This window comes from Tetrapisispora phaffii, chromosome 10 (assembly GCF_000236905.1).
Source record: "Tetrapisispora phaffii CBS 4417 chromosome 10, complete genome".
In the NCBI taxonomy this organism is placed as follows: Eukaryota; Fungi; Ascomycota; class Saccharomycetes; order Saccharomycetales; family Saccharomycetaceae; genus Tetrapisispora; species Tetrapisispora phaffii.
The window spans coordinates 160,850-174,654 of record NC_016529.1 but is presented as its reverse complement, the minus strand read 5'-3'; the positions used below and the strand labels follow the sequence as shown (position 1 = coordinate 174,654).

Below are 13,805 nucleotides of genomic sequence, written 5' to 3'. Positions count from 1 at the left end.
TACTAGATTAACAGAACAGCGGCAACACAATCTCATCACAACCATTAGCTCATTTAAACTCGTATACGAGAAAATTTAAAGGTTAATATAATATTTCCATTGACAATAACTATAGTACTTTTAAATAAGTTAGGCGGATATTATTTACATGACAATATTTGATAGACCAGAGCAAAAAATAATATACCTCCCATTTACTCAATTAAAGTAAACTATAATTATAAGAAACCACCTTTAGATTAGGTTAGACAAATTACAAACATGTCAACCTTAGGAACAGAATTTGCAAATGTCTCTTTATCACAAGAACGGTATTTCAGTTGGGTATTTTTAGTCTACTGGATCCTGGTTGTAGTAGCAACTTCTACATTCGTGTTTTATGTTGCTAAACTGTGGGGATTTGGGCTTACATTTGCCTGTGAATGGCTTTTATGGAAGACCATGAATATAAAGGTTACAATTGAGTCAATACGTTTATCATTTCTAACAGGGACAATATTTTTCAAGAATGTGTGTTTAATTGACCAAGATAAAACCATATCAATCCTGGAGTGTTCAGTTACATGGCGATATTGGTTATTGAACACCCGAAAATCAGAATATGAACTAAATGCCAAAGCTGACACTTCAAAACCAAATGGTGATGATATGTTGGATAACAACACAATTCACGATAGATCAAATAATGATAATAATGATAACAATGATAATAATGATAATAATGATAATAATAATAATAACGATAATAATGATAATAATGAAACTAATAACTATAATGATATTGACTATGATTACAATAAAAATAAAAAATTAGACAGTCTTTTTGCGATCAATTGCACAGGTTTTGAAATATTTCTTTATAATAGGAAAAGAGCTTATGAAACAATAATACAAAACTTCTCAAAAGAGGAAAAGATCCAGTTTATAGATTTCTTGCGTCAACATGATTTAGATGATATATTTGAGGAAGTAAGCAGTGAAATTAAAAATTGTAATGAATATTGTAACCATAAAGAGGGAAATAATAGTGCCCATTTTGGTTCTTCATGCAAAAGTGATAAAGAATCTGCTTCTAATATTTCCATAAGTGGGGATTCTCAAGAAAATGATAGTGATAGATCAAATATTGATAATCGCAATAAAATAAGTGCGCATATAATGAGAAAGTTGCACTTAGACATTTTACCACTTGATATAAATATTAATAAAGGTGCGATAACTATTGGTAATAAATTTACGAGGTCACTATTGGTTATAAATTTTACAGAAGCACATGGACTACTAGATTACGCTCTACCAGATAGTAAATTGGATGTATTCAAAAATAAAGTAACATTTGAGATTAATGATATCGACATGTCAATTAAACGAAACATAGGTTATAATCCAGAATTAGCCAGCAGATTTAATTTCCGTGCTGGTGTTCTGACAAGAATATGGAGCTATCTGCAATTGGTACTTAATTTAATTCCCACTGGTAGATTGAAAACGTGGTATGAATCTTTAAGATATAAAGAGGACACTACGTTTGTTAAAAAATGGGATGGATTAGTTCTATATAAAGATTCAGTTAAGAGCAGTACCAAACTCGGTGCTGATGATGTTGATTTTGATTTTGCTAACCATGAGTATGCTAAAGTTAGCAATTTTTTTAAAGCCCCACAAATAATATTTAGCATAGAGTCTGATATACCAGGAATTGTTCCACACGGATCCCATCCACCTTTAAGTAAAGCACATGGACCAGATATAGGAAATCATGAATCTCCTCCAACATTTCTAATAGATTTACAATTGTCACATGCATCTATTTATTTCGGATCCTGGGTTAATCGAAATATTGTAGATTTGAGAGATTTGATGTTTCCAGTAATTTCAAAGGATCAAAAACCTTTAAATAAACTGAAACCTGGATTAACAAGAGTTCATTCTATGTTTAACTTTTCGGTATCAGTTTTGGATGATTCTTCCATCAGATTGCCTACTAGAGAACCAAGTAAGGATAGCGATTTCTTAAAACAATACTTAGAAACAAAAGATGATTTTCGAGCTTTTGGTTGGATCGATTTATCATTTAAAAAAGGATCCGAATTCATGTTAAATATTCCTATGATTCCAACATCAGGTGGTTTCGAGAACACATTATTTTCAAAATTTTCAGAATTAGAAGTTACCACCAGTGTAAACCATAATTTACTTTTTAAATCAAATTCCTTGAATATAGCTGCAAATATTGGATATCCATTGGGTTGGAATGATCCCGTGAATTGGATTTTCAATATTAATTCAAAACAATTGGATATATTTTTACTTCGTGAACATATTACCTTGTTGAGTGACATGATAATAGATTTTTCAACGCAAGAACCTACTCCATACGAATTATTCCGTTCATTTACATACAATTTAAACTTAAAAATAGGAGGATACTCTTTTTATTTCAATGTTAATGATAGGAACATTATTAATAATCCGTTAGATTTTAATGAGAACTGCTACTTGTCATTTCATGGTGATTTATTCACTTCTGAAATCACAATACCAATTATATCATTAGCCCAACAATATGTTACTATTTCATATGAAATATTTACACCTATGTTCAGACTATTCCTAAATACACCTTCCTGGAATACATTAAGCGAGTTCATGAGAAATAAAGAGATCGGGAGATCGCACGATTTTAGAGTCAGTGGTACTTATCTCATATATTCTGAATTAGATATTGATAATGTTGATTCTTTAACCATTGATTTTGAGAGCAACTCAACAGTACTCTATTGTTTTGGTTTCGTAATAAAATACATGATGAACTTCCAAGCGAACTATTTTGGTTCCTTTATAAAGTTCATTACAACGGAAGAGTATAGTGAGTTGATTAGAAATAATGTGAATGATAATTTAGGATCGATAAACACAAACGATCTAACTAGCATAGAAGGTTTACAAAAAATGGATTCAATCACAAATGATGTAGAGGACATAAATCAAAAAACCATTAAAAGGTCAGATCTGCTTAGAACTGAAAATGAAACAGACATTTGGCTTAATTTTAAAGTCAATGATGGAGCATTAATACTACCAGAAGAGTTATACAATGGAGATTCATGTGTATCTTTATCTTTCGGTGAACTGTTCATCAATATGAGAACGTGTAACTATTATATGGATGTTTATATAACATTGTATGATAACAATTTGAATAGATTTGAAAAGATAGATCCGCATGAACTCTTTGAATATATACAGACAAGAAATCGTTCTTCCTCAGTTGAAGGAAACATCTCAGATATCACTATTCATGGGCATAGAATGTATGGTTTGCCACCAAAGGAATTGACATATTTCTGTCAATGGAGTATCAACATTGGAACATTTTTAATAGATTCGGATATGATATTTTTATTGTCTTTTATTCAATCCTTGAATAAAATCGGATTTTTCTTATCCAATAAGGAAAATAGTTTGTTATATGAAAGTGATACTGTAAATGATATGACACTACTTAGTGTAGATGTGGAAAGTTTAAAAGTAATACTTTCAGATCCATTGTTGGAAGCCAGAGCTGAAATAGGGGCTTCTTCGATCATAATAAGAAACATCGACTTTGAGAATGAGAAGTATACAAAACGCTTAGATGTTAATGCTTCGGAATTTTACTTTTCTCTTGATTCTCTGAAAATAGATTCAGGCAAAAAGAATATATTAGATGTTCGAACAAAGTTAAACATAACAAATTTTTTCAAAACAGATAATCATATCAATCATTTAGATACTCAAAGAAAGTTTATTGGGTTACATGATTCACCATATCATAGATGTTTTTTTCTTTTACCAGAAAAATTTCAGGAGTCCTCTTCTTATAAAGAGTTATATGGTAGTATTACTCCATCTTTTTCACTTCCAATGCTACCGATTCCTCATATATACAGTACTACAAATTTTATCGTTGAAGGTATTTTAGACGATTACAGTGAATTTTTATTGTCAGATCACCACAATCAAATGTCGATTAATGCTGAACTTAATTCTGTCGACACAACACCTCTGAAAGATTCGTTTGATATGCAAATTACTAACTTTCAAAATATTCTGACGACAGAAGATCCATATGAAACGGATAACTTCGTAGTTAATGTCAAATATCTTACTGTGACAGTGAACCCAGATATTGTTTTTACTATAGAGAAGTTTTCGACAGAATTTAACAAAAAGTTTTCAATGAACAACCAAATTGATGGTATTGAAATGGCTATAGTAAATAGACTATCAGATTTAAAGGAAAATATTTCATCAAAAATTAACGTGAACTTAAATGTAGAGAAAATTGATGCAGCATGGGGGCACCGTGATGTTTGTTTTATAGGTACATATATCAATATGCTAAAATTCGAATTATCTCAAGAATCTACTTATAATAACAACGGAGGGCTGCAGAAAGACTTGACATTACTTGGGAAATTTAGATCGGTCCGGATAATTATTCAAAATCACTCATATAATTCCTTCAGCGACGATCGTCCACCTGGCTTGTCTTTAATGCTAGAAGGTTTCGAGGCATGGTCATCTACAACAACAAAGCAACTAACTACGCTAAATTTGACATCATTCGATATTACTGTTGATGAATATCAAATACATTGGTTGATTCCATATGTAAAATCTCAAATTTTATTATTTACTAAAATCCAAGATTCCGTGAAACTCATATACGATGAGCAGGCCTCTTATCAAAAAACGTTTATTACATCTTTGATTTGGGCAGGAGAAAAGTACCAAATAGATCATGACCCATATGTGATTACAAAACCAGCTACTGTGTTAAGACTGTCAGCTTGGCACATACGAGAAAATAGAAGTTGGAGAATCGTAACAAAACTTCGTCACATTTTAACATATTTACCTGAGGATTGGGAGGATCGATTGGATGAGGAAGATCTTATTAAAAGAAGTGGATTAGAAAAAGAAGCAGCTTCGACTTTTCTAAATGTCTTCTCTAATTGGAGAAACTGGGAGGTTTCTGATATTGAAAAATCATATATCTATAGAATGATATTTGTAGAAGAGGTAAGCAAAAGAATTTTACAAAATTCAATAAAAGTCTTCCTGGAGACATTTTATTTTACGATATATTCTAGAAATTACTCTGCAGATCAAAACTTTTTGATTACTAAAGCTAACATTTTAATTAATAATGAAGCGGATCAAGTTAATGAAGTGGATCTTATCCGTAAGCAAGAGGAGATAGTTGATGTTGTGACCAAGATTGGATCTATTAAATTTGAGTTTACGGAAGCAATTTTAAAGTTAAAAAGGGATATTGAACAAATAATAAAAACTTCAGTAGATAGTAAATCAGAAGGGGATAAACTTTCCATAACGAAATTTTTTAAAGTAAATCTCTCGTTTATTTTTGATCATATTGATTTTAATGGACAATTCTATAATAGTTCATTGAAAAGTCGTATGTCAAATGTTAACATTTTAAGTTATTTTGAGAATAACATTGAATCATCTACTCCTTCGGGATCCTTTGTTTACTATGCGGATAGAACAGGAATTGCTTTAAAACACTTAAATAATATTTTGATCGACTGCCAAGTAAGAAACTTATTTGCATCTACTACTGCAGAACTTCATTCTGCTGTGAATTCGTTAATGATAAATTTTCGTTGTTCTAATTTACACTTCAAATCTGTACCAAAAACCGAAATATTTGTGAACGCCATCAAAGCTATTCAAAGAGATGTGGAAACTCTTTCTGCCGAAATAAGTAAGGCTCAAGGGACTACGGATAATATTAATACGGAACATACACCAAGTGTTCATGAGAAAAACAAAATGCAGAAAGCTAAACCTAATTCTAAAAATAATATCACCTTGTCCGCTACTTTCACAAATGTAAGTTCTGAAATTACTTTGCTTCATCCAATATATTTGAAACATGAGACAAACAGTGTTAATATTAGTTATAATACAATAAATATAGATGAACTTTTGGTTCAAGTATTGGACACAGACCTTTACCTGAATTCTAGTCATACTAAAGAGCAATATGCTAGGCTCTCTTATGATAAATTAGAATTAACTACCTTTTTACCGGATTTAAATGAGAAATTGATTGATCTCGAAATAAGTTCATCAATTTTAAAACTGACTACGTCAGATCCTAGAAGAATGCTATTTAGTTTCCTTCAAGATGAGAAGGAATTAAAGAATAGTTTAACTTTTTTAAGATCTTTGGAATCATTAAATCGCAAGGCTAATTCTGAAGACTCAGAAACGTTATTTTCATCATATGAGTGGATTGTGAATTTTAAATCCAAGTATATGGGTGTTTTGTTACCGATACAAGCTACTTATTATGTGTTTGAACTTCATGATGCATTATCTACTGTATCTAATAAAGAAGAGCCCTCAAGTGCCGTTCATAAAAAATTTCATGGAGATCTTTCATTTGATCATATTATATTTTTGATAAAGGATCAATCAATTCCCCATAAATTTTCTAAAATTTTAGATTTTTCAATAAAATTATCTACTCATAGAACAGTGAATAATTTTGACCGTTCTTTTGAAATCGAAAGTTCCTTTTTTAGAGTATGTTTAACCCCATTTTCATTAATTCAGACTATGTGGGGTTATTATCAACTATTGTATTTATTAAACAGTTACTACGATCAGAGCACTGTTAATTTTTTTGTATTTAATGATAATAATATCGATGGAGCAACTAATAGTGAAAAAGAAAATGTATTCAGTGTCCGTTCTTTCCACATTTTATCATATAATTTCTCTATTGGGTGGTTGTATCAGGACAGTGACAACACTATCCCTGGTTTAATTTTAGGATATAATAGGCTATTCTCAACTTATGAAGATAATCATGGTAAATTAACCTTAGTCGATGGTTTCTTTTCTCTAGCAAATGGCTCTAGTGGTGATACATTTTACTCTAGCGGTGATGAAAGCTCTAAATTTAATAGAAGTTATCTTCCAAATATTCAAATTTTATACTGGATCAAAGAAATAGAGAAGATGAAACATTTGTTTATTAAATTTCATGGAGAAACTTTGGATGTAAACTTTTTTGAAAACTTTGTGAATATTATTGAGAGTACTGTTAGATCTATTGACCTTTTCCAGACATTGAAAAGGGAGAAAATAAACCCTTTGGTAAAAGCTAAACCTGAGCGTGATGAAAAGTCGAATAGTGCCTTAACAAATATTAAGGGTCCAATTTTCGGGAAATTGAAACAAGTTAATTGTGAATTCATATATGATGGTGGTTTGTTTAGGTTATTCTCAAATGCTTCGATGACGAATAAACTTGAGCCAACTTTAATGATTAAATCTCCAAAAGTTAAAATTATGTTAAGTTATGATTATTTTGAAAAAGAATTAAAAAAGCATTGGATCAATTGTTTGATAGATATAGAGCCGACACAAAACGTCTTAAAATCAGGATGCGTTCCATTTTTATCTGATTTTATAAGCCAAATCAAAGATATTGTTGAATTACAGGACGTCAATATGGAGGAAAACATGGACAATAATGTTAAAGACCCAATAAATATAACTAGTTTACTAGAAAACTTCGATATTTGCTTTAAACTTATCTCAGGAACACAGCATGTGACATTAGATTGTGAACCAAAAGCAAAGATCAATACAGATGTTGGATTTGGCTCCTTTGAATTTTCTATTTTGACACCACATTTAAATCCTATTGATCCATTAGACATTTCTCTGAAAATTAATGATATAAAAACATCTGTTAAACATCAATTTTCTAATGAAGCTAGTGCTTCTTTCGAAGTGAGTAAATTGGATGTTATTCTAATATTCACACACCCTGAGGTTTTTGGTACTGGGCTTGTTGATGATGTTAAACTGCACTTTAATTTAAAACAATTTCAAAATATTTCAATATTTTTGGACATATGGGATGTATCTAAATCTACTGAAAAGAAACTCTTTAAGAAAGATTCCAACACTTTAGTTGATGCAAAGTCTTCACCGATAGCACAGACTATTGTAAATAGTTCAACTCTCCCCTGGTCATTCGTTTTTATTGCTACGAATATCAATGGTGATATCAATATGGGATCTACATTAGGTAACCTGGCACTAAATCTTCAAAGGACTTGGATCTCTACTGATCATTTCCATAATAAGAGGCAGTTGTTGCATTTATTCACAGATAATGTTAAGATATCATCAGAAGGCCGTCTAGGTGGATTCGTTGAAATAGATGACATCACTTGGAAGTTAGATGTGAATTATGTTGATAAATATAAATTTGTTGTATCTCCATTAGTTGACTTATTGTTTGATGTTGGTAAAGTGTCTATGAAAGTTGCATTTGATTACCATATGTTTTTAATAAGTACTGTTAAAGATCTAAAATTCCATGTACTTAGTGAAAAAGATATTGATGACATATTGCCAGATTTATTAACTGTAAATTTGACCTGTGATGAAATCAAAGTATGCACCACAGCGTTAGTTGCTTCCAATATATTGGATATTTATAATACTATAATGAGAACTAGACAAGATAACAAAAACTCATATATTGAGACACTTTTAGAATCTAATAATAATGTATTAAAAAGAAAACCTCTTTATGAAGATATATTGAAATCTTTAAATCTATTACAGACTAGTTTATCAGCAAATATTCATGAACTGAATTTACAGATATCACCAAGTTCATTATATGATGCTGAGGTTATTATTATTAGAGTTCAAGACGTCTTTTCTTCTACTGAGACACGTACTGGAGAAAAAATCAAAACAGATTTAGAAATGAGGGTATATAATGCTACTTTATCCTTAACTAGCTTTGGTAAAGAATTAACTGAAGAAGATATCGCAGAGATGTCAGCCGAAACCTATATTTCATATGCTTCAACTCTAACTAGTGGAAGAATTTTTGAGATACCGCAACTTACAATTAATATGACAACATTTCAAAATGCAGATAATATGATATTGCAATATACATATAGCTGTTCATTTGATGGTAAAGTTGATGTTACCTGGAACTTGGGTCCAATCAATTTTATTAAGGAAGTTTGGGCAACACATGTTAGATCATTAGAGGTCAGAACGGTGCAATTTATGGGTAATCATGACATTTCGCTGGAAAACGAAGGTGACACTGACGAATCAGTAAAAGTACTTTCAAATATAGAGTATATCGCTTTAGAAGAGCCATATATTGAAATGCCTCAAATCAAGGATTTAAAAGATGCTACCCCACCTTTGGAATGGTTTGGCTTGAATAGAAAATACTTCCCATCTGCTACACATCAATCAGTTATTGTTCCTATCCAAAAGCTTGTTAACGTTGCTCAAAAAGAATATGCCAAGGTTTTGGGATCTTCAAAAGAGTAAGATACTGTCTCGACTAGATATTAGAGTTTATATATTTATATAATCATGAAACTATTATTTTCTACATAGAATGTCGTTATTTTTCAATGTGGCACTTTTCGTTTGATTCACGTTTTTATAAATCCCAACAAGCTGTTCGGCCAATTCAAACATGTTGTTCCTTAGAGAAATAACAATAAATTGAGCATTTTTAGTTCTTTCTTTAATATAATTTGCGACAATTGATACATTCCTGAAATCCAAAGCAGCATCGATCTCATCCATAACATACAGTGGGGTCGGTTTATATTTGTGTAGGGCAAAAACCAATGCTAACGAACTTAAAGTTTTTTCACCACCTGATAAATTGGAGATATTACGCCAACTCTTTTTAGGAGGCATCACACTAAATGTAACACCTTCGGAAAATGGATCTAAACTGTCAACTAGCTCTAACTCGGCATTACCTCCCATTGTTATAATTTGATACATTTCTTTTAATGTCATAGATATAATGTTAAAACTTTCCATAAACTCGTTAAAACGACATTTTTTCAAATCCTCTAACTCTTTTCGAACTTTATCACGCTGTTCGACAGACTGATTAAGATCATACTTCCTCTGTCTATATTCTATCATTCTTCTTGTATATTCTTCTAAAATATCAAGATCAACTTTTGCTATTTCAAAATAATCTTGTAATTGGACCAATTCTGCTTCGAGGCTAGATATATCAAACTGTTTGAAGTCTGATTCCATATAACTAGGAATGCCCTTCGCAATTTCGTTGTTATTATCCTCGATTATCATTTCATCGTTAATAACGTCATTAGATTGATTTTGTTCAAAGTCAGCATATAATTCAGTTTTTATTTTTTGTGCTTCCTGTTCTTTGATGTTCAATAAATCTAAATCATATGCAACTTCTCTTATGCTTAAAGATGAATGATCTTCTTCTAAAGCTTTCAATATTTTTTTTATTTGATTCAAAAGTGAGGCTAATTTTTCTGACTTTATTTTATATTCTACTTCTAATGTTTTAAACTCTGATAAAAGGCCTTCCATTTCAGTTAACTCATTCATCGTAATTTCACTTTTCTCTCTTAATGTAAACTTTTTGTCTTGAATGCAATTCATATTATTCTCGTTTTGTGCAAGAAGCTCCTCGATATTTTTGAGTTCATTTTCTAAGGCTATCTTTTTTTCATTTAACTTGGTGTTATCCGACTCCGATTCTTTTAACTTCTTTGATAACTTTCTAACATCAGATTCAATTTTCATGATGCCTGCTTTCTCTGATTTTTGCTTCTTTATTAATATCTTCTTCTGTTCTTGAAGAGAATCAACTTTCGAATTTTGCATCTGTAACTTAATCCCACCAATTTTCATAATTTTATCTTGAAGCTCCTTTATACGATCTTTTTTACTTTTCATTTGTGACTCGATCAATTTTTGCTTCTCATTCAATGTATATAGTGCATTATCCATTTCAGTTATATCTGCCGACATGTTATCCTCAATTGAGAAAGAAGCATTTGGCTCATTTAATTGTTTCCTTTTCAAACTACATTCATTCTCCAGGGAGTCTATTTCAAAGTTTAATTTAGAGATCTCTAACTCTATTTTTGGTTCAGATTCTTTAAGGTTACGAAGTTCTATCTCCATTTCTTGAACGGTATTATAAGCGTTTTGGTAATTTTTTTCTCTTATTGACAATTCTTTTTCTATTTCCATCACTTCTTCAGATGAGTAAGTTGATTTCTCCTTAGAGGTACTATTTGATAACTGCATAGCACCCTTTGACGCCTGGTTACCACCACCACTCATTGTACCAGAGATATCAATCAAATTGCCTTTTAATGTTACAACTCTGTATCTAGTTTTCCCATAGGCCACAGCATTTGCTTCTTTTAAATCATTAGCAACCAAAGTATTTCTTAGTACACTATAAAAAGCTGGTAAAAACTTTTCATCGTTAACTTTAATTAAATCAAATAGTCTAGGCACATTTCTGGGTGTACTTATTTTTTCCATACTAAATTTGTTAAGTTTGTCCAAAAGAATAAATCTAGCATGGCCTAAATTATTTTTCCTTAAGTATTCGATACATTGTTGACCACACTCGACAGAGTCTACTACAATATCGTTTAGACGAGGGCATGCTGTTGATATAGCTACATCATATTTTTCATCTATCACACCTAAATTTCCTAATCTTCCATGAAAACCATTTATTCTACCTGACTTTTGTAGTTTCAATAGTGCCCTTAAAACTTTACTTCTGTTTTCCACGTTAGACAAAGATGTTCTAGCGTCATTCGCTTTTTGTCTATCTTGAATTAATATTTTTTGCATTTCGCATAATTTTTCATTTGCCTTTTTCAATTCATTAGTCCCAAATATTACTTCTTTTGATACATTTTCTAATTTGGTCATTAAGTTCTTTACTTCCTTCCTTCTATCTTCAGTCAGTTTTGATTTTTCGTTTACATCTTTTTCTAAGGCTTCAATATTAGCTTTTAATTTGTTCTTACTCTCTTCAAATAATGCTTTTTCTGATTCCTTTATTTGTATTTCAGATTTCAATTCATCTAATTTAATATTCCAAGGTTCAAGATCTTTTTCGGTTTTCAAAATCTCCTCTGATAATCCCACAGTTTTGTCTTTTAAATCAAGTTTAATATTTTCTAAAAGTTGTGATTCTGTGACCAAATTATTATCTAACTCTATCAACTGCGTTTCGAAAAGTTTTTTATTATCATGAAAGTTTTTAAGCCTTACATTAGAAGAACTAATCGTTTTCAAATCTTCCTCAATCTCTTTTGCTGTCTTTTTAAGTTTTTTTTCAATATTTTTAAGCTGTTCTGTATTAGATACGTTATCACTATCTAAACTTCTTTTTGCATTAACCAACTCCTTCTCATCTTTAAGTAACGCTTGTAACTCATCTTGATTTTTTGTATATAACTTTCGAAGTTCATCAATCTTATTCTTCAATTCTGTATTTTTATTTTTTTCTTGATTATATTCATCTTCCAATTTTGTGATTTTTTCTAAAGTATTGGAAAGTTTAATATTATTTTGCCATATTTTATACTGAATTAACTTAGATTTAACGATAACTTGTTCTTTTTCTTTACTAAGGTATTCTAGGGCAGATTCTTTTTCTGATTCCAGGGACTCCTTTTCACGATCGATTATGTCAAATCTATTCTCTCTTTCAATGCAAATATCATTCAATGCTTCTATCTCGATAAACTTCTTGTCAATTAACTCTTTATATTTTGTAGTACCTATAATATCTTCTAAATATTCTAGTAAACCGTCGTCACCTTCCTTTTCGGCTTTTGGTTTCATCTGTGCTATATTTTCGACTTCACCTTGAAGAATTAAAAATCTATTGTGATCCAAATCAATACCTTCCTCCTTCAGTAATGCCGTAATAGTTTTATAATTGCTTTCTTTCCCATTAAGATAATACTTAGAGGTACTATTTTTAAATGCTCTTCTTGTGATTATTAACGGTTGTTTTGATGGGTTAATTTTTGTAGTATCATCAGGGTAGTCGATTAAATATTCAAAATGTACATCAACTGCACACGAAGTTAAGTCTGGATATTCCTCTGACTTGTGAATTAGATCTGCTAATTTCCCTTGTCTCATCTTATTCGCTCTGAATCCAAACACAAATAACATCGAATCGATCACATTAGATTTACCTGAACCATTAGGACCAACAACAGCAGAAAAACTTGAATGAAATGGACCTATTGTTTGTGTGCCAGCATAAGATTTAAAATTATGTAATACTAACTTGTTCAAACATATTCTTTCAATTTTTTCCTCTTGTTTAGAACTATAAATTTTTTGTAACTCAGATCTAGAATTTTTGATGGGAGACAGTTGAATCAGTTCTAGCTTCCTTGTTGGTGATCTTACAGGAGATCTGTCAGGTGATCTTGGTGGTGATTGCGAATACGCTTTCACTGCACGGCCTCTAGAAGACGATGAAGGATGCTGTAAACTTGGTGGTTGTGTTGAAGAAGACATCAATTGTGATGGTAACGGCGAAATGCTATTAGAATGATTATTAGAAATTATTACTTTCATTGGTGTGTATGATTTAAGTGGATCATTGGCAACTTGTAATGGGCTGTCATTTCTCGATTGCGCAATCTTAGGGATATCATTATTCAATGGAGAATTTGATTCAATATCCTTTACTTTCTGCTTTTTAGCATCTGGTAGTGCTGACATGTTGATCAAAAATAGTTCCAAGTGGCGATGCCTAACGTATGGGTAATACAGGAACGACGTTTATTCTGTCCACTTGACTAGTGAAATTATATAGATGTTATATATGGCTCTGAATATCTTCTTATGAACTTTCAAAGACTTTGGAATAATCTACTTAAATATTTTCA

The 13,805-nt window shown here is 31.0% G+C and overlaps 2 protein-coding genes across 2 annotated transcripts; one reads left to right on the top strand and one right to left on the bottom strand.

The window, feature by feature from the left end:
- Positions 1–261: 261 nt before the first annotated feature.
- On the top strand, positions 262–9,402 carry CSF1 (Csf1p; the record flags this gene model as incomplete). Its single annotated transcript, XM_003687282.1, has 1 exon — positions 262–9,402. The coding sequence occupies one exon, from the start codon at positions 262–264 to the stop codon at positions 9,400–9,402; it is 9,141 nt and encodes a 3,046-aa protein (XP_003687330.1).
- Positions 9,403–9,456: 54 nt separating this feature from the next.
- SMC4 (condensin subunit SMC4) lies at positions 9,457–13,638 on the bottom strand (the record flags this gene model as incomplete). The annotated part of the gene is made up of 1 exon (XM_003687281.1): positions 9,457–13,638. One exon carries the CDS (start codon positions 13,636–13,638, stop codon positions 9,457–9,459), a length of 4,182 nt encoding a protein of 1,393 aa, XP_003687329.1.
- Between the last annotated feature and the right edge of the window lie 167 nt (positions 13,639–13,805).